Below are 27,747 nucleotides of genomic sequence, written 5' to 3' on the forward strand. Positions count from 1 at the left end.
TGGGGGGGGGGGGAGGCAGGAGAGGAGGGGAGGGAGAGGGAACTGAGTTTGACATGTAAAAGAAGCTTGTTTCTAATTTAAATAAAAAATATTTCTCAGAGTTTCTGGAAAAAAAAAAAAAACTCAGCTTCCTTCCTCTAGAATCCAGGGCCCATGGTCTTGAAATTATTTTCAACTTCTCTGATAGAGAACAAGACAGATAATGATTTACTTGCCAGAGAAATGCAGATGATATTGGGCAAGGGAAAGAGAACTGTGTCTACCACACTGCTTTTTAATTCTTTAAGGAATGTTATGCTCGTGGAGCCTGGAAGGCAGGAAGAGTTGCTCACACTAAATTGAAAGGCATCACTCTAATAACTTTGGTAGTCCTCCACCCTGCTCCCTCCCAAAGACAACAAACACCAAGGTAACTACCCACCTACGGAAGTGGACGCAGCAGAGTAAAGACAGTCATTAGGGGAAAATGTCACCCACTTATGGGTAATTCTCAGTGAGCTGGCAAACACCATTTTGCTAGACGAGGCAGAGTTCACCTAGAGACACCCCAACGATGTGTATATAAAGCAGTCCTCACCCAGTAGGACATTCACCTTCAGAGCAGCACTCCAGCGTAAGCGCCATGTCTGTTCGCTTCTCCTCCGCTTCCAGACGGCTGGGCTCCGTGAGGCTCTCCAGTGCAGGAACAGCCTTGGGGGCTGGAAATGCATGCGGTGTGCCAGGCATCGGAAGTGGCTTCTCCTGCGCCTTTGGGGGCAGTACATCGGCAGGAGGGCTCGGTCTGGGCAGCGCTTCTTGCGGGGCCTTTACTACGAATGAGCACGGCCTCCTGTCAGGCAATGAGAAGGTGACCATGCAGAACCTCAATGACCGCCTGGCCTCCTACCTGGAGAACGTTCAAGCCCTGGAGGAGGCCAACGCTGACCTGGAGCAGAAGATCAAGGACTGGTATGAAAAATTTGGACCCGGGTCGTGCCGTGGTCTCGATAATGACTACAGTGTATACTTCCCGATCATCGATGACCTCAGGTCCCAGGTAAGAAGTACCCAGGGGCATAGAGACAAGGAAAAGTAGGAGAGGTCACAGAAAGACATGAAGCACAGCTTCTAGAACTTCATTACCAATATTCAAAATAATGTCTGGGCTGGGGAGATGGCTCAGCAATTAAAAACACTGGCTATTGCTCTTCCAGAAGACCTGGGTTTAATTGCCAGCATCTACACAGTGGCTCACAAACCTCTGTAACTCCAGTTCCAGGGGACCTGAAGCCTTCTCCCAGTCTCTGGGGATACAAACATACAGGAAAGACACCAATACACATCAAATAAGTGAATCTTAAAAAACAATAATAATAATAATAATTCATATTACAATTATAATCTTTGAGCTTGACCCACCCATCATCTGAAATTAGGTATGCATGCATGTTTTTAGTAATAGAAAATATTTAAAAAAACTGCCCAACATCTCCAACTAGATATTTATAAACTTAAAAGGGAATTTTTAAGGTAAAGTGGAAATTAAAATATAAAGTATCTTACGATCTGACTGTATCTTAAGTCCTCATTTTCAAAACATCTTGTCATCAGCTGTAGGTTCTAGAAGTATTCCTATGATTTCGAATGTTATTTAATTGCAAGGCAATTTGGGTATTTTACTATGTCCTACCTCTTACCTAACTCTCCATTCATCAGATAATCTCTGCAACTGCAAATAACGCCAACATCGTCCTGCAAAATGACAACGCAAGACTGACGGCTGATGACTTCAAAATGAAGTGAGTTTTGCCAAAGGCAAATAGACCAAAAGTTGTCTGGGCACTTCCCTCTTTGCCTTGGGTTGTTGGGAGTCTTTTCCGCTCTGCTTTTGTCCATCTGTTCATTTTAAAGCATTAATTAATTAACCTAATTAACTTAGAAAATTTGGAGCTAACACAAATGAGCATCGAGGTCACAGGGAGGGGAACTTTGAATATCCCCATTGTCTTGCTTCGTACAAGTGCGTCTGTCTATTCCATCGCCGGTGGGTCTCACTGAAGCTTGCTGTATTAGGTAAAGTTTTAGGATGACCTGCAAAGTGGGGTGACTCAAATCTGGTAGGCGAGAATGAACCTTTCCAACACGCCTCTAAGGTACGAAAATGAACTGGCGCTTCATCAGAGCGTCGAGGCAGACATCAACGGCTTGCGAAGGGTCCTGGACGAGCTGACCTTGTGCAGAACTGACCTCGAGGTCCAGCTGGAAACACTCACTGAGGAGCTGGCATACCTCAAGAAGAACCATGCGGAGGTAGGCACTCAGGCTTCCCTGCCTTCCTAGCCCGCCTCCTCCGCAAAATCAAAACCTATTTTAAGATGGTAAATGGTATATCTTAGTATCAAGACTGATTTAATTCCCCTCTACGCCTTTGAAATGCTTCTATTATTCCCTCTCAAGTGAAACAAACCATCCCAGGACGGTAGCTCACAGCTACAATCCCAGATTAGGCAAGAGGATTGCTGAGAGTCCAAGGGCAGGCAGCCTGATTAAGACTGTCTCAAAAGAGAAAAAGAAACAAACTTCACAAAAATCTTTGAGCCGCATGGAGCCTGTCCGCTTGGCTCCCTTACGAACAGTCAGAACCTAATGTGGCTGAACAAAACCGTTTCAGGAAATGCAGGCTCTGCAGTGCGCCGCTGGAGGCAATGTGAACGTGGAGATGAACGCAGCCCCTGGCGTGGACCTCACAGTCCTGCTGAACAACATGCGAGCCGAGTACGAGGCTCTGGCTGAGCAGAACCGCAGGGACGCCGAGGCCTGGTTCCAGGAAAAGGTAAAGGCAGGCTCACAGGCACACACCTATTGCCCGGAGTGGATGCCCTGTGCCCACCCTGACTCCCCCTCCTGCCTTTGCAGAGCGCTTCCCTGCAGCAGCAGATTTCAGACGATGCTGGAGCCACCACATCAGCCAGGAACGAACTTACTGAGATGAAACGGACCCTCCAAACCCTGGAGATAGAGCTACAGTCCCTCTTAGCCATGGCAAGTATAAGGGACAAGGCAGATTTGCTGTAGAAGTTGAAAAAAACTCACAAGAATTTCCATTCTCGTAGTGCTACTCACTTGGGATTTTATCCATTGACTACTAACGTGGGCATCTGCCTGAAAATTATACCTAGATATTAATAAGCCCCGCAGACCTGCAAATACGCTTATTTTGACTTTCTTCAGAAGAAAGGTCATTTTACCTTCACCAAAAATCTCTGCAGAGCAAAAGTATGTTCCCTGGTTTCCCCACCCAGCCTTCCCGTTGGTCAGTTAATTAAGAGCACTTAAGTTCCTTTTAAGTGGCATAAATAAGAAGCAAAGTAGAGGTGTGAAGGTTGAGTCTAAATCTCGAGACGCAACTAATGACAGTAATAATCACCCTTTTCATTAAGGGTTTGCCTAGGTGTTTCATCCACAGGTTAGTCCACCATGCCCCCTGAGGCATAGGCAGGCAGACTTCACAACTCACATCATTATCTCCAAAAGAATAATCAGATTCAAAGAGGAGAGGCCACTCCCAGAGTTGCACAAATGGAGACAACGAATAGAAAGGACTTCCTTTACTACTTGCCTAACCAGAGTCTGTCCCTCTCCACCTAAAGCTAGGAGACGGCCAGCGCCTACCCACAAAAGAATGCACACAATGTATGTGAATGTATATAAAATCAGGGCTCATAGGAAATATTTGGCTGCAAAAGGATCAGTAAAATACTGTCATCTAGCCAGGCTTAGTGGTGCACGCCTTTAATCCCAGCACTTGGGAAGTAGAGGCAGTTGGATCTCTGTGAGTTCAAGGCCAGCCTGGTCTAAATAGCAAGTTCCAGGATTGCCAGGACTATATAGAGAGATCCTGCCTCAAAAAAAAAAAAAAGGAAAGAGAGAAGGAAGGAAGGCAGGGACAAAGGGAAGGAGGGAGGGAGGGAGAGAAAGAAAGAAAAGGAAGGAAAGAAGGAAGGAAAAAAGAAAAGGAAGATACTGTCATCTCCATTTGCCATCTTCATTGCATGTAAAATTCTAACAGGTGACCCTCTTGTTCAATTCAGACTCAGTTGACTTGACAAGCCAAGCAATTGGACATTTTAAAGTTTAAAGGGTGCTTTTCTTTGGACCACTTTACATATAACTGTTGATATGACTGACTCTAAAAAGCAATGATTGGCAGGAGACAGACTTCATGTGATTCACAATGAGGAAGCAGAGTGTAGGGGGCCTTTCATTACTGAGAAAAGTGGAAACTGCTGAATCCCACCAGTGCAGCCTGTGTCAGTGGGTAGCGTAGGGATCTTTCGACTGAACCTTAGAGAGAAACAGTTTCACCTTTCTGGATTGACAAGGACCATGTGCCACCATCTGTGTCACTATCAAATAGACTAGTATGCTGTGCACCAGGAGTACTGAGCAAATGGAATCTTTCAGATGGATATGGCTATTTGTGTATATATGCAATGTGTGTTCGTGTGTTTGGTGCACATGTGGGTGTGACACTGTGTACCTGTGTGTGAAGGTCAGAGGTCAACCTCAGGTGCTCTTCCTCCGGAGTTCTCCACCATGAGACAGAGTCTCTCACATGGGACCTGGGGCTCACAGGTTAGGTCAGGTTGGCTGATCATCAAGCCACAGGAATCCTGTCTCCACTTCCCAGGCACGGGATTAGAAGCAAACAGCCGTAACTGACTTTTTTGTGTATGTGATAGGGATTGCTATCAGGTCCACATGCTTGCACAGCAGCCGTCTCCATGGCCCTGGATAGAAGCCATTACCTTGTGTAAGGATGACTCTCTTGTAAGAGGCTTATTCTGAATCAGTAGTGACGTTTTCTCCAATACCCTCTTCCCAAACCACAGAAACACTCGCTGGAGTGCTCCCTGACCGAGACCGAGGGCAACTACTGCACACAGCTGGCTCAGATCCAGGCTCAGATCAGCGCCCTGGAGGAGCAGCTGCACCAGGTCAGGACGGAGACCGAGGGCCAGAAGCTGGAGTATGAGCAGCTGCTGAACGTCAAGGCCCACCTGGAGAAGGAGATCGAGACCTACTGCCGCCTCATAGACGGGGACGAGGGGTAGGCGCTGTTCCTCTAGGAACACTCTTGAAGGTTCCCATAAGTCATCTGAAGCTGAGCCAAGTCTCTGCAGTCCAGATCACGCGTGGCTGCACAGTCCCCAGCATTATTTCAGCAATCAGTGAACCTGTGTTTCTCCTTTGCTTTAGCACGACACACAGATGTAATTAATGCAAAATCTCTTTTTTCACAGCTCATGTGTCAAGTCAAAAGGAGGACCTGGAAATCAGACAAAGGGTAAACAAAAAAGCTGTATGCAGCATCCAGTGCTTACTTCTCTCTTTTCTTCTTTCCCTCCTCCTGCTGCTCTTCTTCCTGGACCCTCTCTTTCTCTTGTGCGCATGTGTGCAGGTACAGCTGTATCTGGAGACCAGAGGACAACCTCAAGTAGTGTTCCACAGCTAAGGTCCACCTTTTTGTTTGAGACAGGGTCTCTTACAGACCTAAAGCTTGCCATGTAGGTGAGGCTGGCCAGCCAGTGACACCATGGAATCCTCCTGTCTCCACCTCCCCAGAACCAGAATCACAAGAGACTTGTTTTATGTGGGTTCTGGGGATGGAGCTCAGGTCCTCATCATTACCAAGCAAGAACTTCACAGATCTCTGCAGCCTTCCTTTCTCTTATTTTCTGTCTGTCTTTTCTATTACACATGCTTCTTTTATTTTGTTTTTCAAGGCAGGATTTCTCTGTGTAGCTCCGGCTGTCCTGGAACTCTGTGTGTAGACCAGGCTGGCCTCAAACTCAGAGATCCACCTGTCTTGGCTTTCTGAGTGCTGGGATTAAAGGCAGGCACTACCACCTAGCATATTATATAGTTTTCAAATGATGAATTATTTCCTATCTGTGACTTTAACAACATTTTATTGGTTTGTTTGTTTCATTTTAGACTCATCTAAAACTGCCATCGTTAAAACTGTTGTTGAAGAATTAGATCCCCGTGGCAAGGTTCTCTCCTCCAGAGTTCACACCCTGGAAGAAAAATCCACCAAAGTCAACAAGAATGAACAGAGATGACTTCCTGAACTCTGCTCCCTCAAATGAAGAGCCCTATTTAAAATATCAAATCCAAATGGTTTTCCAAAATAGGGCCCTCTTATGTTTCTGCTTCTCTTCCAGGAAGTGAAGATGAGCTCCTTGTAGACTAGTGACATTTCTTTGGTTTTCTCTCTGGTGGTGTTTCAATAAATGTCTTCCTGTTGCAAGCTATCCTCCCTGATTCTGGTCCATTGCTGTATTGGAAGCACACCCTCCCACAGGAGCTAAGCTCTGCCTTTAACATCCTCTGGCTAATCCACTGCTCTTTGCTCGTTAGGAACTGGTTGAATATGCAATGGTTGTAGTCTTTTCACGTGTCTATAAAATTTTATCTTCCATCATTCCACACATACTAGACATACATATGTTGAGGGCTAGTCAGTGAAAATAAAACAACTAGTAAAAAATAAATAAAAAGCCAGTTTCTGGAACTGGAGAAATAGTTCAGGTTCCGTTCCCAGCACTCACATGGTGACTCACGGTTGTGAGTAACATCTGACACCCTCTTCTGGGCCTCCTTGGGCACTGCATGCATGTAATGTACATACATACATACATACATACATACATACATACATAGTGGCAAAACATTCATACTTATAAACTACAAATAATGGCTCATTAAACAAATCACTAAATTAATTTAATGAATCATTAAAAAACAGATGTTGGGTATAATAGGCTCATGGAAGTGAAAATAAGAAATTGAAGAGTCAGAAACATCCTAAACATAAAGGAAAGATGACACATGTGGATTCTTTTTAAAAGGAGAGAGAGGGGGGACAGAGAGAGAGAGAGAGGACAGAGAGAGAGGGGGGGGATAGAGAGAGAGAGATTGCATAAGAGGGGTGTTAAAGATTGTAAGAGCCAGGGGTAGTGGAAGACTGCTGCAAACCAGTGTTTTCTGGACATAACAGGACTGTTATGCTCAGGAACTCATGGCAGCTTTGACTCTGTGCACAAGACCCACACAATACCAAGGCAATCCAATTTCCAACATGAGTGGTGAAGGGATTCATGAAATCTCACCCCTAGCTAAGGAGCTAGTGGGCAATTGATGGCTGAGAGGGTAGTGAGAGTCCATGGCTCAGGGAGGTGATGAAAGAGGCAGGAAAGACTGTCAGAGCTGGGGTGGGGAGGAGTGCTGGGGAATAATCTTTTGTACTCTGTGAATGAATGGTCTCATGATTTAATAAAGAACTAAATGGCCTAGGCAGGAAGAGGTTAGGCGGGACTTGCTGACAAGGAGAGAGCTCCCAGGATGAAGAAGGGCAGAGTCGCCAGGAGATGCAGGGAGAAGCAAGATGAACGCGCTATACTGAGGAAAGGTACCTAGCCATGTGGTAGGACACAGATAAAAATATTGGTTAATTTAAGATGTAAAAGCTAGTTAGTAACAAATCTAAGCTATCGACTGAGCATGTATAATAATAAATCTCCGTGTGTTTATTTGGGAACTGGCTGGTGGGACAGAAAATTCCACCTACAGAGGAGTGCTGTCGAATGCTGTCTTCTGGACTTGACGTGGCTACTGCATCTGTAAACTCAGCTGTGAGTTATGGAGGAAGATGTGGCTACCTACACAAGATCAAGTCATCTAGACCCCAGTAGAGATGGAGTAGATGATTCTTCAGGGCCCATCTTATCAAGGAGCTACTGGCAGTGGATACTTGCCAGGGAGAAGAAATAAATAAAAAATAATTCTTTATTGAAAATATAACCATTGGAGGGTTTCTATGAACAGTCCACACCCATCTATAAAAGAAAAAAAACTATGAAGTTGGAAAGGGCATATATTGAGGACATTACTATTCTGTCACTGTGATTTAATGCCATGGCTAAGGCAACTTACAGAAGAAAGAATTTCTTTTGGCTTAGAGGGTGAGAATCCATAATGGCCAGGCAAAGCTAGCAGGCAGGCATGGCGGCTGGAGCAGAATGCTGACAGCTTACATCTGAACCACAAGCACAAAGCAGAGAGAGAACTGATAGTGGTAAGCTTTAAGCTCTCAAATCCCACCCCCAGAGACATACCTCCTCCAGCAAGGCCATGCCTCTTAAACTACCCCAAACCACTGCCATCAAGTGGGGACCAAGTGTTCAACTATATATAGTGTTCAAGACTATAGGGAACATTTTTCCTTCAAATAATTGGGAGGAGAAAATATGGCCATATTTCATTATCTACCTATATGAAGTTCTCAAGAATAAAGAAAAATTAAGGGGGTTGGAGAGCTGGCTCAGAGGTTAAGAACACTAGCTGTTCTTCCAGAGTTCTGAGTTCAATTCCCAGCAACCACATGGTGGTTCACAACCTTCTGTAATGAGATCTAGTGCCCTCTTTCTGGCCTGTAGGCATACATGCAGGCAGAACACTGTATACATAATAAATAAATCTTTTTTAAAAAGAAAGAAAAATCAAAATCCATTAATTAATTGAAAATAGGGGTTGTGTGTAGCTTAGTTTGTAGAGTCCTAGCCGAGCATGCACAAAACACTCATTTCTATCCCAGGGCTATATAAACCCTGAGTGTGGTGGCACACCTCTGTATCCACATTCTGGGAGGTGGGTGTAGGAGGACCAGAAGCTCAAGGTCATTCTTAGCTACATGGAGAAGCCAGCCTGGACTACATGAGCCCTAGCTTCAAAAATATAAATATGATAACATACCCAGGTAAACCTAAAACAAACAAACACACTTAAATTTCTGAATAACTGGCTTTTATATTGTATACCCTTATTTCAAAACTGGAGCAGGGGTGGGGGATTTGGGGGGAAACTCTTACCATATAGTTCTACAGTGAAAAATATTTAGCCACTGTGGAAGACCGTTCACCAGGTTCTTACAAAGCTGAATACGCTCTGACCATTCAGTCCAGCAATTACTGGAAACCACTGGGTCCTTACTCTTGTATCCAAAGGAAGCGAAAACATTGCCACACAAAAACCTGCACTGGAGGGGCTGGAGAGATGTCTCAGTGTTTAAGAGTACTTGCTGCTCTTCCAGGGACCAAATAAATGATGGCAGATCCAGACGACGGAAAATTAACCAGAGCTATCAAGCCATGAAAAGACAGAGAAAACTTCAATATGTATTACTAAGTGAAAATAGCCAATCTAGAGAGACTACGTAGTGTAGGAGACCAACTCTCTGACATCCTGGGAAACACAAAACTATGGAAGCAGTATGTTGATCAGTGGTTGCCAAGGACTGAGAGAAAGGATAAATGGGGAGCAGAAGGATTCATAGGACAATTAAAATACTCTACATGCTACCATGAGTGCAGGCATGGGACAATATACAATTGTCCAACCAACAGGGTTCACCAAGAGTGAACTCCAACATGAACCATGGACTCTGGTGAGTATGGCACACCAGTGATCTGTGGAACAAACACTCTGCTCCAGAGAGGACTGTTCAGGTGGACCAATGGGAGCTGATAAGCAGGGAAGCAATGTGATGGTGGGGAGTATTCGGAAACCTTTGTTTCCTCTGATTTTTTGTTGTGAGTTAAAAACCACTCTTAAAAACTTTTTATAGCCTTTTATAAAAGCAACTAAATCGTTAGCTCAGAATTCTTCAGTGTTTTGGGTATCTGATCACCAAATCGTCCAAACTCAAGGAATAAACTCTTTCTACTGGAGCCAGGCTGAGAGAATAGTTGGGTATATTTGTGACGTTCAAACTATAACCTCAGTGATAACAGATAACCAGCACCTGTGTGTAAGCACCTGGCTAAAAACCACTTGGTCCCCACAACCACCCTATAAGGTATACAGTGCTCATCATCATTTTATGAGTAAGGAAACTGAGTCAGAGTAGTGGAGTCGTTTTCTCAAAGTCATACAACTAATAACCGGAGGTGCTGGAGTCCAGACAGACTGACTCAGGGTCTGTGCTTAGCCGCAACTAATGCCCTGCTGGTGAGAACCAGGAACTCTGTGGCTCCACCCTCCTTCTAGTGACAAGGGGTGCTATCTCTAGTCTTCATCATCTCTTTCCCAGAGAAGCCATCTGGGGAGACTCGAACATGAACCAGAAGAAACAGAAGAAACACGAGGAATCTAGTGACAAAACAAACCTCATGCATGTCCAAGGAAAGTGTTTTTTCTGGGCAAGCAAGGTGGCAGTGGGTAAAGGTTTGAGTTGGGTCCCCAGGGTCTACATGGTAGAAGGAGAAAACTGACACCTGGGAGTTACCCTGTGATCTCCACATGCATATTGTAAGTACACACATAAATACATATACAAACATACATACATAAAATATTTTTTAATAGAAATGCTCTCTAAAATAGCCAAGAAGAATATAAAATGCCCATATGTAAAGTTTTTAAGTTGTTTTTAATTTATTTTGTGTGGGTGTAGATGTGAGTGTGTGGATATAACATACCATGACACACATGCAAAAGTGAGAGAACAGCTTGTTCTGTAAGTCCTCTGCTTCCACCACGTGAGTCCTGGAATCGAACTCAGGTCCTCGAGCTTGGCCTCAAGTGACTTTACTTACTCAGCCATCTCACCTACCCCCAGAATTTACATTTTAAACAATGGAGTATTTGAAACTAAATAATACATGTATGTACATTGAGGTTGGTGTAAGATCATTAAAGTAAGACAGCGTTGAAAACTTCATGCTGAAAGGAGACATGGAAACAGCATAAAAGTTAAAGTTCAATTCAGTTCAATTTCTTTGGATACCAGAAACATGCATAGAATGTCACACTTTCATACCTAGCAGATTCGTGAGAAATGATGAATGATATGACGCTATGCACTGCTTTCTGACCATGAGTACATGATCTGAGGAAACCACGACAACCATAGAAGAGACCTGGGGAATTTGCTCAAGTCATCTTCTACTTCCAGAAAGGACTAAAGCCCAGTCACACTTTTAAAGTTGTAGTTTAGAGGGCTGGTGAGATGGCTCAGCAGTTTAGACCACTGGTTGCTCTTGAAGAGGACCTGGATTCAATTCCCAGCACCCACAGGACAGCTCACAACCATCTGTGACTCTAGTTCCAGGGGCCCCAACACCCTCTTCTGGCCTCCACCAGAACCAGGCATTTAAACGGTGTGCACAGACGTACATGCAGACAAAACATTCATAGACACAAAAAATGATAAACTTTAAAAAGCATTAGTTTACAGGAAATCTGTAAAGAGACATCCTATGCATAAACACCTGTGCAAAAACTGTGTTTCCGGAAGTTAAGCATCATCCGTCCTGCTTTGATGGAGATGTCTGTGATCCGTGTGGCCGTGTTATTTCCAGAGCCAACTCATCTCCAAAGTGGTTCTAATAACATATGCTTAATGTGTTCTACAAAAGATAAGTTAATTAGTATTTATAAGCTACCCGGAGATAAATAGATTGTGTTAATAATACTCTGCATTTTCACTAGACCTGTTATCTAAAAAAAAAAAAAAAAAAAAATCAAGTCTTACAAACTATTACTCTCCCAACACTCTGTTTTGGTTCTTTCATTCGTGGGAAACATTAACAAAAAAATGTAAAACTTTAGCCAGATCACTGCAAATCACTGAATATAATTTAGAAATCTTATAGTACATTGATAAGATCTGAATTACAATTTTGTATCAATTACTTTTCAATATTTGTGCTTTTTTAATTCACACACTCTAGTCCACTGAATAGCTCTTGTCTTGGAGTGACAAACATCTGCTGCTTCTCAAAATTCAGTATCTACAACATTGAAAAATCTCATTGGGGAAAGAATTCACGTTTTCAAAACTAAACCTGTAATCAGTCGACCGATCAATTTGTCCCCATCATAAGTGACAGCAAACTGGCCCTGTCTGATGTGTCCACCTTATTATAATAATACAAATAATTAACATTTATGAAGTGTCTGTGCCCTTCATACTGTCTTATAGTCATTTATTATTGGGGCTGCTCATTGAAGCCTTTGACTGGCACCGTCGGATGTGATTATATTCATTTCTTCCTAGAGAAGTGAAGCAAGAAGAGACGGGTTAATTTCCCAAGGGCTTCACCGAAAAGAAGAAAGCATCTGTTTCCCCATGACAACCAGTCACCTAGGTACCAGATTGTGGATTTCCTAGGGAGTGAAAGGACACAGCCCTTACTTTCATGTATTTTATTTCCCACTGATCAACGTGAAGCTTGTGTCTTAAAGTCACATGCTTTATGTACACAGATGAAAACTAGAGAACCATGATAGGGTGGGGTGGTGCATGCCTGTAACCTCAGCATTTGGGAGGAAGAGGCATCAAGAGGATCAGACAATTTCAAGGTTAGTTTGCTCTATATAGTAAGCTCCAGGCCAACCAAGGCTATATAGCGAGACTCTGTCTCAAAAAATGATTTTTTTAAGGATAAAAGGCAAACAATTTGGAATCTTGGTAGTTAGTTGAATTGATGTTCTGCTCCTAGACCAAATAAAAAAGTCTCACCAGGCTCAGTGGCATGTGTCTGCAATACCAGCACTCAGGTAGCTAAGAGAGGAGAATTGGAGTTCAAAGAAAGCCTTGGCTCAGTGAGACCCGTCCCAAAAGTTACTATAGAGCTCATACCTCATTTTCAACTTACTACAGACAAGTGCAAGGGGCTGGAGAGAGAGCCCAATAAATAAAGTATCTACCGTGCAAGTGTGAGGACATGAGTTTAGTCCCCAGTGGCTGTGTCAAAAAGCCAGGGGCTTGGGCTTCTGCTTACGATCCCAGCACTGGGGAGTCAAAGACATGCAGACCCTGGGGCTTCCTGGCCAGCAAGCCTAGCCTACTTCACAGGTTCCAAACCAATGAGATCCCCATCTCAAAAACAAGCGAGGTGCATGACAGACTTGCCTCCACACCTGTGTGCACCTATATGCACACACATGTGCCTCAGCACACGCAAACACCATGTATGTGCATATCCATACACTTACAAAAATAGATTAATTAATTCAAGAATTCTTACTGGCAAGAGGTCACTAAATATGGAGAGCTTCCATCTCAGTAAGGTGGGACAATTGAGATATTCTAGTGCATTTCTACACCATGGGGGGCAAATAGGTCTAATGTGAATTCGTTGTTACATGGTGGAGGAGAAGGTCTCTGCTCTTTTCCAGGGCTCAAAACGATGTAAACTCTCATCTTGGTTACATAAATGATGGTTTCCTCTCTGTGATTTATGGGGCTATGATTTAATGTTACTAAGACTTCAAGGCTATGAATTAGGATCACTGTCCCTGGCACCTTTTTCATTCATAAAAAATATCCTTAGGGCACTTTGCCACCTACTGGACACTATTAAAAATCACCCAATTATGAAAAACAGCAATTAGGATGCCACCAATGTTTTATTAAAGATCAGCATAGCTGAGATTGAGTCCTATAAAAGCCAGTGGGGTTGTCACCCCCCGTGAAAGATAGACTGGCTTTGTGCCTCTCTGGGGAAGAAGGTCGCTGTGCTGTGCTGTCGCCATGTCGTTTCGATTTTCTGGGGGATCCCGGGTCTGTTCTCGAGCTGGGTCTGTCAGGCTGTCCAGGGGAGGGACAGGCTTTGTGGCTGGGAACGTGTGTGTGGGACCTGGAGCAGAAAGCAGCTTTTCTTGCACCCTTGGAGGCATCTCTTCTGGAGGAAGCTTTGGCAATGGCAATGAGGTGTCAGGAAGAACTAACAGCACTGGTTTCCTTAACAACGAGCCCGGACTCCTCTCTGGGAATGAGAAGGTGACCATGCAGAACCTCAATGACCGTCTGGCATTGTACCTGAACCATGTGAGTGCCCTGGAGGAAGCCAACACTGACCTGGAGAAGAAGATTGAGGGCTGGTATGAGAAATACGGGCCTGGCAGTAGCCGTGGACTCAACTATGACTACAGCAAGTATTTCTCAGTCATCGAGGATCTGAAAAGACAGGTAAGAAACGCAGAGTCCCATACTGTGGCTATAGGCATGGGCCAGCCGTAACTGAAAGCAAAGGACACCTAGGAAGTAGTTGGCAGTGGGGTGTGGTGGCACACGCCTGTCACTGTAGCTACTGAAGAGGCTGTGACAGAGGATCACAAGGCTGAGGCTGGCCTGGGAACTTGGAGACCCTATCTCAATTTTTTTTTAATCTAGAACTGTAATAGTAGAGCTTTGTCCGGCCTGCCTATGACTCTTAGCTCAACCTCCAGTACCATAAATAAGCTTCATTCATTCATTCATTTCAAATGTATTCACCAAGTGTATAGGGTGTCGAATTTGCTCACTCTTTGTTCCTAGAATTAAGGGGGTGCCTAATAATTTAAGCAAATGTAGAATCAAATAGTGAAAGAGGAATAGCTTCAAAATCACTAAAATTGAGCCAGGCCTGGTGATACAGTCCTATAATCTTAGCCACACCAAAGGCTGAAGCCAGAGGATCACAAGTTTGAAGCCAGCCTGGGTAATTCAACGAGATTCTTCTCAAAATAAAAACTAAAAGGAGAGCTAGGGATGTAGTTCAGTAACGGAGTATTCACCCACCATGTAGAATTATGAGGATGCTGCACTATTTTTTTATTTTGATATTTAATTCATACTTTTTGATGAACAACAATGAAATTTTCTGTGGGGCTCTTTATTATCTGAATTTTACCCATGGTTGTTTTGTTTTTGTTATTGTCTAATATGCTAGGCAAGAGCTCTACTACTGAGTTATACCCCAAAACCAAATTTCTTTGAATATCCAAATGAAGATACCAATATAAACATTTGTGATGGAGTCACATTTATTCTGGAATGTCCTTTGATCTGTCCCATTCAGATTGTTTCTATGACCACCTGCAATGCGAACCTTATTCTTCAGAATGACAATGCTAGACTCACAGCGGATGACTTCAAGATGAAGTAGGTGACAGTGGGGTGATTATTGGTAATGGCTAAAGACTACAGCTGCACGGAAGAGGGTGTCTCTTGCTTTTAAATTGTGTGTGTTTTACTTTACGTATATGGGTGCCTTGCATGCATGTCTGTGCATGACTTGTGTGCCTGGTACCTTTGGAGGCCAGAAGAGAGCACTGGATCCACTGAAACCAGAGTTACAGACAGTTGTGAGCGGCCATGTGGGTGCTGGGAATCAGATGTGGGTCCCTCCCCTGGAAAAGCAGTCAGTGCTCTTAACCACTGAGCCTTCTCTCCAGCCCTCAAAAACAACTATTTTAGTGAAGCCGCTCTGAATCAACAAAGAAGTGGCGTTTAATACATCCTTAAAAAAAAATCTATCATATTTTTAAAAAATCTGATACTGTTTTATTCTGACATGTTATTGGATGGCCACGAGCAACTGTAAAGAAATAACACCTCTAAAATAATTTATTTATAGGGGCTGGGATGTCAATAAAGGGTTTGCCACAAAATCATGAGGGTCTACCCCCAGCATCCACATAAAAAAAGAAGAGAACAGCAACAAACATGTGTAATCCCAAGGCTGGTGCCATGGAGACAGGAGGGGCTTGCTGGCTAGCCAGTTTGGGCAAATTGGTGAGCTACAGGTTCAATGACAGACCCTGTCTCAAAAAAAAAAAAAGAGTTATTGAGAAAGACACCCAATATTGACCTCTGACCTCCACATGCATGCACATGTACAAACACACAAAAATAAATAGTACTTACAAACTAAAAGATATCTCAAACTGTCTTAATAGTTTGCCATGGCAAGAAGCCTCAGAAATACAAGCAGAATCAGAACACCCTACCCCTCCACGTACAACATGTCTTTACAGATTGTACTCACTGGTAATCTCAATTCTAAAACACCTTTGCACCCTTTAAGGTATGAAAATGAGCTCGCACTGCACCAGAGTGTTGAGGCTGACACCAACGGTCTTCGCAGAGTGTTGGAGGAGCTGACGCTTTCTACAACCGACTTGGAAATACAGCGTGAGGCTCTGAGCGACGAGCTGATGTACCTCCAAAAGAACCATGAGGAGGTAAGCGCGCCTGCAGAACAAACAGCCTCGCACACCATTTCTTTCTTCAAGTCCATACCAGGGTGTGGACGTCAATCAAAATCCTCCCCTGAGTATTAACAATTACCCCTTTCCAGGAAATGGGAGTCCTGCAGAACGCATCAGGGGGGACCATCAATGTGGAGATGAATGCGGCCCCCGGCGTGGATCTAACCGCCATGTTGAACAACATGAGGGCTGAATATGAAGATCTGGCTGAACAGAACCGAAAGGATGCAGAGGCCTGCTTTAAAGAGAAGGTACATCTGCAGCAGGTGACACGGGATCAATAAGCAGTCAAGCCGGTTACTAACCCTTGTGACTATTCCTCTTCAGAGTGCAACACTGCAGCAACAGATTTCCGATGATGCAGGAGCAGCCACGGCTGCCAGAAATGAGCTGATGGAACTGAAACGCACCCTGCAGACTCTGGAAATAGAACTTCAATCCATCTCAGCCATGGTACGTAAGAACGGAGCTGGTACGTAAGAACGGAGCTGGAGGCGTGCGTCTGCCCACTTTCCACTACTGCAACAAAACGCCCCAAGCACAATAGTTTGTAAAGAAAGAGAGTTTATTTACTCATCGTTGTGGAAGCTGCAAACCCAAGTAGCATGGCCAGCGACATCACATCATGGCGAGTGGCATCATCGTGACAGAAGTTTGAGCACAGTAAGGCACAAAGCTAGAGCACAGGGAGGGACCACACTCAACTGTTTTAAAGTAACTCTCTCTGAAGTACTCACCGTGTCTGACTAGAACTAAATCACCTTACTCTCAGAGCAGTGCCCTTGGTGGCTTAACCCCACCCCCCACCTCTTAAAGGTCCCCACATATCTTAATATAACCATACTGGGACCAAGCTTCTGGTAGATAAATCCTTGAGGGGACATACTCAAACTACATCCCAAAAACCTAACATTATATTACATAGGTAAGTAAATACATATATGCAATGGATATTTTTAATATTTTATTTTATGCCTATGAGAGTTTTGTCTGCATAAGTGTGTGGTGCCTGTGGAGTCAGAAGGGGATGTCAGATTCCCTGGAGCTGGAGATGGTTGAGAGCCTTCAGGGAGGTGTTGGGAACCCAGGTCCTCTGAGAGAACAAGTGTTCTCAGCTGGTGAGCATCTCTCCAGCCCCTACAAAACGAATGTTTATAACACTAAATGAGCACAATATGCTATCTTAAGTAATGTGAATTCCATAATTTTTGTTTTGTTTTGGTTTTTCGAGACAGGGTTTCTCTGTGTAACTTTGGAGCCTATCCTGGCACTCGCTCTGCAGACCAGGCTGGCCTCGAACTCACAGAGATCCACCTGCCTCTGCCTCCTGACTGATGGGATTGAAGGCGTGCACCACCAACTCCCAGCATGAATTCCATAGTTAAATGACTGCAATATATTAAGTAACAGGAATCCCATCCATAAACATTACTTCTGGCACACCACTCCCAAAGGTCAACAATTCTTTCCTGAATGAATCCCACCAGTTTTGATTTCCAGTTGAAAATATGTACACCTTGTACAAAAACTTCCTTCTCCCTTAGGACCGTTTCGGTGAGGACACGTCACCCTCTCTCACTCACTCCTCTGCCTTTCTTTCAGAAACAGTCCTATGAAAGTTCACTGGCTGAGACCGAAGGGAATTACTATTCCCAACTCCAGCAAATCCAGGAGCAGATCAGGGTTCGGGAGGAGCAGCTGCAGCAGATCCGAACAGAGACGGAAGGCCAGAAGCTGGAGCACGAGCAGCTGCTGGGCATCAAAACTTATCTAGAGAAGGAAATTGACATGTACTGCAACTTACTAGATGGGGAGGAACGGTGAGTGCTAATGTGTGAAACAATTGCCGAATAACTGGGTTTTATATGTTTACTATACATGCACTACATATTACATAGTGCTTAACATATACCGCATGTGTTACCCATTTAGTATATGTTCCATTTATTTTATAATATATAAAATATTGCATCTTAGAACTTCTTAAAATCATGTGTGTGTATATATTATATATTTTCAATTATGTACATTTTGCATCCAGTCAGATGCAAATGAAATGAAATCAGACAGAAATCTGAAATCAAAACTTAGCGGGTTCTTTCGGCTTGAGTGTTGCTGATGAGAAGAAAATTGATGATGATGATTTTTTTGAGACGGGATCTCATTACGTAATCTAGACCCTGAACTCTGTGACCTTCCTGCCTCAGCCTCCTGAGTATTAGGGTCACGCACGTAGCCTAGAAATCAAAAATCTAAGTATGGAAAACATTTACATGCATAAGCATATGAAGCACTATTAAATACAAAATCCTTGGTCAGTCGGACTTTGGTGGCACACATCTTTAATCCCAGCACTCGAGAGGCCGAGGCAGGAGGACATCTGTGAGTTCGAGGCCAGCCTGGTCTCCAGAGCGAGTGCCAGGATAGGTTCAAAGCCACACAGAGAAACCCTGTCTTGAAAAACAAAACAAAAACAACAACAACAAAAAAAAAATCCTTAGTCATTCCAGTATTCTGGTCCAAGGAAAACTTTGCTTTCTTATGTTTATAGTTAAATACACTTTTTATAACTCAACCTGTTATATTACTTCACTAGCCACCCCACACACACACTCAGTCCTAGTTGAATGATGATTAAGATTTCACTGCATTGGTATTTAGTGGGGAGCACAGTCACCTCCTGAGAAGACATTGTTAAAGTTTGTTAGCCAAGACCCCAAAAGCCCCAGAATTGTAGTCCTGGATGTGACATACATCCTGAGTGAATTTGAGCACATGGGTAAACCTCTTTGAACCACAGTTACCTTTTTGGTAAACTTGTGAGTACAGGGAAACCGCTGTTGTCAGCTACAGCCCCTCACCGTGAAGCTGAAGTGCCTTAACAGAGGCTGACTCTCAAAGTCTACTTGGTCATCAGTGGCTGTTGCTAAACGCCCACACATTTCACACAGAATAACCTGCCTTCTGCAGTCTCGAAAGCCAGGGGGAGCCCCCTCAGACCATTCTTTGTTTTTTGTTGGTGGTGGTTTTTGTTTTCAATACTTCGTGACCTCAGTTTCCCCTTCCTCCACTCCTCCCAGCACCCCGGTACCTCCCCTCTCCCAAAGATCTGCTCCTCCTCCTCCTCCTCCTCCTCCTTCTCCTCCTCCTCCTCCTCCTCCTCCTCGGCTTCCCTGCAGAAAAGAACAGGCCTCTCAGAGATATCCACCAAACACAGCATAATAAGATATAATAAGACCAGGCACAAACCCTCATATCTAAGTTTGAGGCCAGCTAGTCTACAGAGTGAGTCACAGGACAGGTAGGGCTACACAAAGAAAGCATGTCTTTAAAAAAGTAAAAATAAAACATAACTTTTTACATGAATGTCTTGTCTTTCTAACTTTACAAACTACTGTGTTTCTTAGGTCTCTATTTTCTTTTCTTTTTTAGTTTTTCAAGACAGGGATTCTCTGTGTAACAGATCCTTGGCTGTCCTGGAACTAACTCTGTAGACCAGGCTGGCCTCGAACTCACAGAGCTCTGCCTGCCCCTGCCTCTGCCTCTGGAGTGCTAGGATTAAAGGCATGTGCCACTATGCCTGGCTAGGTCTCTGTTTCCTACAGCACCTAGTCCAGCTCCTTCTATAAGCAGGCACTGAACTGTTGAGTGGAAAGTCAGGAGGAGAGCTAGTGGGACCCATGTTGCTAGATGGAAGAGATGATGTCTGTCCATAAACAGCCATTTAAATTCACTATGCTGAAGTCACCAAAAGCTTATTAATGTCCCTTTAAAATAGAACAATTTAAAACTTACTAAAACTAGAACTCCAAAATTATTACCTCTTGTGCTGGAGAGATGGCTCAGCAATCAAGGGACAGCGACTTTAATTCCTAGCACTCGTATCAGATAGCTCACAATCACCATTAACACCAGATCCAAGGGATCTAATGCCCTCTTCTGGCCTCCACAGGCGCCAGCATATATGTGGACACAGACACACATGCACAGAAATGTAACTAAAAATAATTTTTAAAAAACTATTAAATTCCCAGTCATTTATGAGCTTCTAATTGAAAGAAAAAGATAATGATCTACTCTTCTCTTCACAGAAGAAGCGAGTCCACGGGTTACAAACCAAAGGATGGCAAGCCTGGGAATGAAGCCAATGGTATGGAAGGGATTTTAGTGTAATTCTGTCTCTGAGTGTGGGGTGGGGGTGGGCTGCTGTGTGTGTGTGTGTGTGTGTGTGTGTGTGTGTGTGTAAATGTCATAATGAAACCTGTGCTTTTATACATGTGCTTAAGTAGAATAATACCCTAGCTCTCCTTCAGCTGGCTTTCTTCTCCATTGTGCCTCGCCTGTTCTTCAACCCATCAGCTGGACTTCCATTATTATATTTTACTGTAGTTTTCAGATCTACCTAGTTGTGTGTACGAGCATATATGTGCGCACACTCAAATCTGCAAGGGAGAGGGTATGCAGGTGCCATGCACATGTGTAAGGTCAGAGGACCTTTAAGTGTCAGCCCTTCAGTTCCAAAAGTTTTGCTATGTAGCTCAAACTGGCCTGGAACTAATAGTTGGTTCTTTTTTGGGGGGAAGGAGGTTGTTTTGTTTTGTTTTGCCTGGTCTATCACATGCTAGGATCACAGATCTGTGGGAAAAGGGGGAGATGTTTTGGTTGGTTGGTTGGTTGGTTGGCTGGCTGGCTGGCTAGTTGGTTGGTTGGTTTTCATTTTGGTTTTTTCGAGACAGGGTTTCTCTGTCTAGCTTTGGAGTCTGTCTGGAACTCACTTTGTAGACCACACTGGCCTAGAACTCACAGAGATCTGCCTGCCTCTGCCTCCAGGGTGCTGGTATTAAAGGTTTGTACCACCACTGCCCTGCTTAGACAGAACTGATATTTTAATTGTTTTAACACATACTTCACATGTGCTTTCAAGTACCATTTGCAGAGAGAAAGAAGGAGATAGAGTTCAATCAATCCTGGGTCTTGTCAAGCACTGACTTTATACATAGCATTGTAGCTCACTTGGCTTCAAACTTGCAAAAACCAGTTTTTAAAAACAGACTTGCCACGACTAAGTACCTTTCCCCTTTTAAGACTGACCACTGACCTTTCCCTGTCTTCATTGTAGACTCAACAGAAGAGACGTTTGCGAGAACGGTGGCTGAAGAGCTAGATCAACTTGGCAGCCTCCTTTCCCTGAGAGTGCACTCCGTAGAAGAAAAGTCTTCTAAAATCAGCAACATCACCATGGAGCAGCGGGTGCCCTCCAAAGCCCCATGATGGCAGGAAGATGATTCATAACACAAAAAGCTGCCTCTGCAAAATTCCATTGGCCAAGTAACCCAAGAAAATTATCCATGCCTGTTTTTAAAACTCAAAAGGACTAGACTCAGGTTTCCTTTTCTTCCTCTTCTTACACTGTCATGGGCAACACAGGTGGAGGCTCTGGGACCCTTCTTTGACAGAGAAAAGAAATCCGTGGAGAGCAGATATGAAGCAGAGTTGGGGATTTATTAAAAGACATTTGTAACTTGGATCTGAAGCACAGATCTATAGAGAGGTATTCAGGAAAGAGATGAGGTGTACCCAAGCATCAGTGTGGGCTTCTCCCAGGAGAGTCACTTTTGATTTTTGTTGTTGTTTAGGTTTTTTTAGAGTTTCTCTGTGTAACAGCTCTGGCTGTCCTAGAACTTTGTAGACCAAGCTGGCCTTGAACTCAAAGAGATCTGCCTGCCTCTGCCTCCCCTCCCAAGTGCTGGGATCAAAGGTGTGTAACATCACCACCCAACAAACACTTAGGTGTCTTTATCACATGTGTATATATAGGCTTTTGGTGCCTCTCAAGTTGTATCCCTAAAGGTTACAAGAAACTCCCCTCTGGTTCCTTTGACGTTGCCCAAAGGGTATGTCTTATAACAAGGTTAAAACTTAAAAGCTTCCTTCTATAAACAAGGTTGGAAGATGGATTGATGGGGATGGTTAGATTTAGGAGTGAGAAGAGAGTGAAGGTGATAATACATCATGCTGGTCCTAAATAAGTGTAGTTTAGCTTGGCAAGGCGACTTTGGGGAAAGTCATGTACTGCCTTTCTGGCCATTTGGGCTTCACCAGGTATTTCTGAAGTTCCCTGCCTTTCTCGGGAGAAACAGTGGGTCATACTCTGGGAACAAAGGCTTATTTTTTTTTTCATTCTTTTCTTCCATGTGACCATAATGCTCCTATCTGTCTACCCTGTCCCAGTGCTTTGGAAATGAGACAATCTTGGTAGTTTTTGTTTTTATTTTGTGAACCTGTGGCCATCTCATGAAGAGTTCTTCTGTTGCAAATTTTGTTTGTTTGTTTCTTTGTTTGTTTGTTTCTGGAGACAGGATTTCTCTGTGTAGCCTTGGCTGTCCTGGAACTCACTCTGTAGACCAGGCTGGCCTCAAACTCACAGAGATCCCATGGCTTATACCTCCTTGAATGCTGGGATTAAAGGTGTGTGCCACCACCACCCAAAGCAAGTTATTTTTATATATCTGCTTCTTTTCAATTCCCACAGCTGCTTCCCATGTGACGATACCAAGTGTGAACTAAGAAAACACCGTGCTTTATCTCACAGTCACATTTGCCTCAATGACAGTAGAAAGAGGAAAGGATACTAGCCCTTACCTCGATCCTAAATCCCAGTTAACTGTTCAATGAATATTAGGTCTTCTGTGGGTGTAGAAAATAATATATCCATTGTTCATTAGGGTCCATTCACTCTTCTTATGCTTACATGAATGATCAGGGGATATTTTCGAGTCTGAACCTGGCTAGCTGTTTTTCCACTTGGTAATACATGAATCTTTTCCCCACCCCATGGTGATGACTAGAACTGCCCCACTCAAGCAGGACAGAGCTTCTAAATCTTACTGACATCCTCTGAGTACAAGACCATGCCTGATATTGTGCAATGGATAACCATTAATAAAAAAACTCACAACTCAGCAAAGGGCAGAGAATAAACGTCCATGCTATGTAGTGCTCAACCATTAATGAAACATCTTTATCACATCCCCTGCCTCAAAGTTCAGGGAACATCTCAGAAAAGGGGAAAAGACTCTAAGAGCCAAAAGTCATGGAGGACCAGACTGAAACAGTGCCTTTTGGACATGACAGGACCACTGTACTCACAAACACACGGCAGCTATGGTTGCCTGCACAAGATGAGCACAACAACGGGCCAGTCAACAAACATGAATGAAACGAGGGCTCACAAGCCCCCACCCCTCGCTGAGTCACTACTCACAGTTGATGGCTTCCAGGAGTGGGAGAGTCAATTTTCTTTTGGGGGTGTGACCCCATAAGGTGGACCATTCTCTAGTGGGTGGCTACACAACCATATATAAATGAGAAGCACAAATTGAATTCAATGGGTTATAAAAATGGGGTGGGGCATGAAGTTAAGAGAGGGCTTGGAACGTGGATCTTGGGAGTTATGGGAAGAAGAAGAAGGGGTGGATATGATCAAAATGCAGTCCGTGCACATAATAAATTCGCAAAGAATTAAAAGTAATGAAAATAGTAATAAAAATAATGTTGTGCCTGAAAATTTGGCACAACCTTCTTCTTCTTCTTCTTCTTCTTCTTCTTCTTCTTCTTCTTCTTCTTCTTCTTCCTTCTTCTTCTTCTTCTTCTTCTTCTTCCTTCTTCTTCTTCTTCTTCTTCTTCTTCTTCTTCCTTCTTCTTCTTCTTCTTCTTCTTCCTTCTTCTTCTTCTTCTTCGGAAGTGCAGCCAGGGTTGGAAAACACCAGAACATTCAGTTAAAGAAGTGTTTCCACTTGTGGCCAAATAAGGTAGACAGCAACGCAATAACCTGCCTCTCCAACATGCATGACAGGCATCACTGAAGGGCTTTAACAAACTGGAGTATAGACAGCATGGAATTCAGAACAGAAGTGCTCGCTCCTCTAGGGGTGCATCTCTGTCATGATTGCAGTTTTTTCCAACTGCCATATGATATAATTGACTCCAATTCATAGACAGCTTCTTAAGATGTTGACATAACTGATTGTTCCCTTGGCAGGGTCTGTTGTCATGAATGACCCCAATTGTGATGTTCAAAGCTACAGTTTCAGAGTAAGTTAGACTAAGTCAGGTTAGAAGTGTTACTGAGGGCAGAGCTACCGTGGCAATAGCTTATATTTATCAAGTGTGATCAAATAGACTTTAAACTAATTAACTAATTTAATCTTCTTTAAAGATTATAAGTTCCATGTTTTATTTTTAGTTTATATGAGAGAGAGAGAGAGAGTGTGTGTGTGTGTGTGTGTGTGTGTGTGTGTGTGTGTGTGTGTTGTGTGTGTATGTATGTATGTGTGTGTGTTCAAAGATATTAATGAATTCCCCAAAGGCTGAGCAGCTGATATATAGTGGGACCTAGGTTCAAATCCAAATCTCCTTCTCACCCATCAGAGGCCTTGCATTTATCCCTAGAGGGGCAGAACTGATAGAATAAGTATATATTCAAAGAGAATTTATTATCATCTTATGTAATACAGTTGGGGTAGTCTAACTATGGCAGTCTTCACGCTGAAGAGGGTAAAAACTTTAGTCCAAGAGTCTAGATGTCCCAGCAGTCCCTCCCAGACTGGAGGACTCCTGGAGAGCCACTGGCCTTCAGTTTATGTTGGAAGGCCAAAGGAACTGGGTTCTGATATCAGCAAAGGATGATGGACAGGCAGGATGTAGCCAGGCAAGACATATAGGCAGGGCTACGAGAATACTGGGGAGAGGAACACAGAGAGGGACATCGCCAGAGAGACACCATGTAGCTGCTGAGGAAGAAAGAGGCTTGGGCATCATCAGTAAGCTAAGACCATATGGAGATACACGGATTAATAGAAATGTGTTAATAAGAGAGAGCTAGCCAATGAGTAGCCTGAGCCATCAGCCAAACAGTTTGTAAGCCTCTGTGTGTTTATTTGAGACTAAACAGCTGTGGGACCAGGCAGACAGAAACGTCCATCTACAACTGCCAGAATGAGCCACCCATTCTACAGGAGGGATTTCCCCTCTCAAGTAATCCATTGAGAACTCATTCAGAGGCAGGTCCAATTGAGTTGACAAGCTAAGATTAACTCTCACAGTACTAATGTGCAAAATAGAATCAGCATAGGAATTTTACATTCTGTTTCCTCAGTGAGATTCTTCTGACCAAGGACACACCACAAACAGGCAAGTTCTTCCATGCATATTCACCAATGATCCAATGAAGAGTGTGGCTACTAGCAGAGTGGGGCTACCCTCTACCCACACTCTCCTCTGCTTGCCTCCCTCCAGTTCCTCCCATGTACCCCCCATCAAGTCTTATCATTGGATGTCTGCCCCCTCTGGGGCTACTGTTTTCCTCATTATACTTCATTACTCTCATTCTGACTGTTAGGGTCACATTGAGGCTAGGTCATAGAAATCTGAAGAGTAGAGACACATACTCAGTTCTTTCGAAACACATGGCAAACTTACTATTTAGGAATCACAGCAGTAGACCCTCTTATGACTACCAGGAATCTTATGATGCCACCTGATTCTCAGTAGAGTTCATTTCTTTCCAAGAACAAGCTAATTACTACTTTTTTGTGTTTACATTTTCCTTCTTAAGTAAACAGATAGACTCACCTCTATGATAGACTGATATTTACAAAAAAAAAGTAAAAGTCTCACCAATACAAAATTTTCATTAGACATTACTTTTTTTCTTTTCTTTTCTTTTATTAGAAACAAGCTTGATTTACATGTCGATCCCAGTTCCCTCTCCCCCCCTCCTCCCCGGCCCCTCCACCCAACTCCTTTCTGCTCCCAAGGGAGGGTGAGGCCTTTAATGGGGGATCTTCAAAGTCTGTCATATCATTTGGAGCAGGGCCTAGACCCTCCCCTGTGTGTCTAGGCTGAGAGAGTATCCCTCCATGTGGAGAGGGCTCCCAACATCCATTCGTATACTAGGGATAAATACTGATCCACCACCAGATTGCCCAGACCTCCAAACTGATATCCTTGCTCAGAGAGTATGGAACAGTCCTATGCTGGTTTCCTAGCTATCAGTCTAGGGTCCCCTTGTTCAGGTCAGCTGTCCCTGTAGGTTTCTCCAGTCTGGTTCTGACCCCTTTGCTCATCACTCCTCCATCTCTGCAACTGGATTCCAGAGTTCAGCTCAGTGTTTAGCTGTGGGTGTCTGCTTCTGCTTCCATCAGCTACTAGATGAAGGCTCTAGGATGGCATATAAGGTAGTCATCAATCTCATTATTGGAGAAGGGCATTTAAGATAGCCTCTCAACTATTGTTTAGATTGTTAGTTGGGGTCAAACTCATAGATCTCTGGACATTTCCCTAGTGCCAGAATTCTCTTTAAACCTATAATGGCTCCCTCTATTGTGGTATCTCTTTTCTTGCTCTCCTAATTCTTCCCCTGACTAAATCTTCCTGCTCTCTCATGTCCTCCTCTCACCTCTTTCTTCTAGCTCCCTCTCCCCTCCCCTCGGGCTTCCAATTAGCTCAGGAGATCTTGTCCCTTTCCCTTTCTCCAGGGGACCATGTATGGTCTCTCTTAGGGACCTCCTTGTTTCCTAGCTTCTCTGGCGGTGTGGATTGTAGGCTGGTACTCCTTTGCTCTATGTCTAAAATCCATATATGAGTGAGTACATACCATTTTTGTCTTTTTGTGACTGGGTTACCTCACTCAGGATGGTTTCTTCTAGTTCTATCCATTTGCCTGAGAATTTCAAGATTCCATTTTTTTTTTTTTTTTTTTTTTTTTGGTGAGTAGTACTCCATTGTGTAAATGTACCACATTTTGTCTGTCCATTCTTCAGTTAAGGGGCATCTAGATTGCTCCCAGGTTCTGGCTACTACAAATAATGCTGCTATGAACATGGTTGAGCAGATGCCCTTGTTGTATGAATGTGTACCTTTTGGGTATATGCCTAAGAGTGGAATTGCTGGATCTTGTGGTAGACTCATTCCCATTTTCCTGAGGAACTATCATACTGATTTCCAAAGTGGCTGCACCAGTTGGCACTCCCACCAGCAGTGGAGGAGTGCTCCCCTTTCTCCACATCCTCTCCAGCATAAGCTATCATTGGTATTTTTGATTTTAGCCATTCTGACATGAGTAAGATGGAATCTCAGAGTTGTTTTGATTTGCATTTCCCTGATGGCTAAGGATGTTGAGCACTTTCTTATGTGTCTTTCAGCCATTTTAGATTCCTTCACTGGACATTCTTTTGCCCTTTTGTAATTCTATTATTTATTGTTTGAGAATTTCATACATACAATTTTGTCATATTCTTTCCCCAACTCCCAGATCTCCCCCCACTCCCTACCTAATTAGACATCCTTAATATTGAGCTAACAACAACATACCAGTGAATACACAACAGACAAATCAAAGTAAGGCCACGATGTAGAAAAAAAAAAAAAAGGTGGGGGACAGGGCTGGTGACACAGGTCTTCAATCCCAGTTCTCTGGAGGCAGAGGCAGACAATCTCTTGAGTTCAAGGCCAGTCTGGTCTAATTCCAAGCCACCCAGAGATACTCAGTGAGACCCTGTATGAAAAATAAATAAAAATGAAAGATGGGTCTTAAAAACGTGATAACAGTTTTTTTTTTAATCCCTTCAAGTGAATAATAGTAAGAATGCTTAACAACTTCTCAGC

The 27,747-nt window shown here is 43.5% G+C and overlaps 2 protein-coding genes across 2 annotated transcripts; both read left to right on the forward strand.

Moving 5' to 3' along the window:
* The first annotated feature begins 622 nt into the window (after window positions 1-622).
* LOC100759216 (keratin, type I cytoskeletal 27) lies at window positions 623-6,104 on the forward strand. The gene is made up of 8 exons (XM_027427742.1): window positions 623-1,036; window positions 1,696-1,778; window positions 2,133-2,289; window positions 2,651-2,812; window positions 2,896-3,021; window positions 4,872-5,089; window positions 5,283-5,326; window positions 5,977-6,104. Exons 1-8 carry the CDS (start codon window positions 623-625, stop codon window positions 6,102-6,104), a joined length of 1,332 nt encoding a protein of 443 aa, XP_027283543.1.
* A 7,475-nt stretch (window positions 6,105-13,579) lies between these two features.
* LOC100766284 (keratin, type I cytoskeletal 26) lies at window positions 13,580-21,645 on the forward strand. The gene is made up of 8 exons (XM_027427743.1): window positions 13,580-14,017; window positions 14,889-14,971; window positions 15,897-16,053; window positions 16,170-16,331; window positions 16,408-16,533; window positions 17,683-17,900; window positions 20,172-20,230; window positions 21,200-21,645. The coding sequence occupies exons 1-8, from the start codon at window positions 13,580-13,582 to the stop codon at window positions 21,349-21,351; spliced, it is 1,395 nt and encodes a 464-aa protein (XP_027283544.1). The 3' UTR covers window positions 21,352-21,645.
* The last annotated feature ends 6,102 nt before the right edge of the window (window positions 21,646-27,747 follow it).

This window comes from Cricetulus griseus, chromosome 7 (genome assembly GCF_003668045.3).
Source record: "Cricetulus griseus strain 17A/GY chromosome 7, alternate assembly CriGri-PICRH-1.0, whole genome shotgun sequence".
NCBI lineage: Eukaryota > Metazoa > Chordata > Mammalia > Rodentia > Cricetidae > Cricetulus > Cricetulus griseus.

Coding starts and splice junctions, on each gene's coding strand:
- LOC100759216 (XM_027427742.1), top strand. CDS start 623: ATGTCTGTTCGCTTCTCCTCCGCTTCCAGACGGCTGGGCTCCGTGAGG. Junction 5,090..5,282: donor CTCATAGACGGGGACGAGGG/GTAGGCGCTGTT, acceptor CTTTTTTCACAG/CTCATGTGTCAAGTCAAAAG. Junction 5,327..5,976: donor ACCTGGAAATCAGACAAAGG/GTAAACAAAAAA, acceptor GTTTCATTTTAG/ACTCATCTAAAACTGCCATC.
- LOC100766284 (XM_027427743.1), top strand. CDS start 13,580: ATGTCGTTTCGATTTTCTGGGGGATCCCGGGTCTGTTCTCGAGCTGGG. Junction 16,534..17,682: donor TTCAATCCATCTCAGCCATG/GTACGTAAGAAC, acceptor CCTTTCTTTCAG/AAACAGTCCTATGAAAGTTC. Junction 20,231..21,199: donor GCCTGGGAATGAAGCCAATG/GTATGGAAGGGA, acceptor TCTTCATTGTAG/ACTCAACAGAAGAGACGTTT.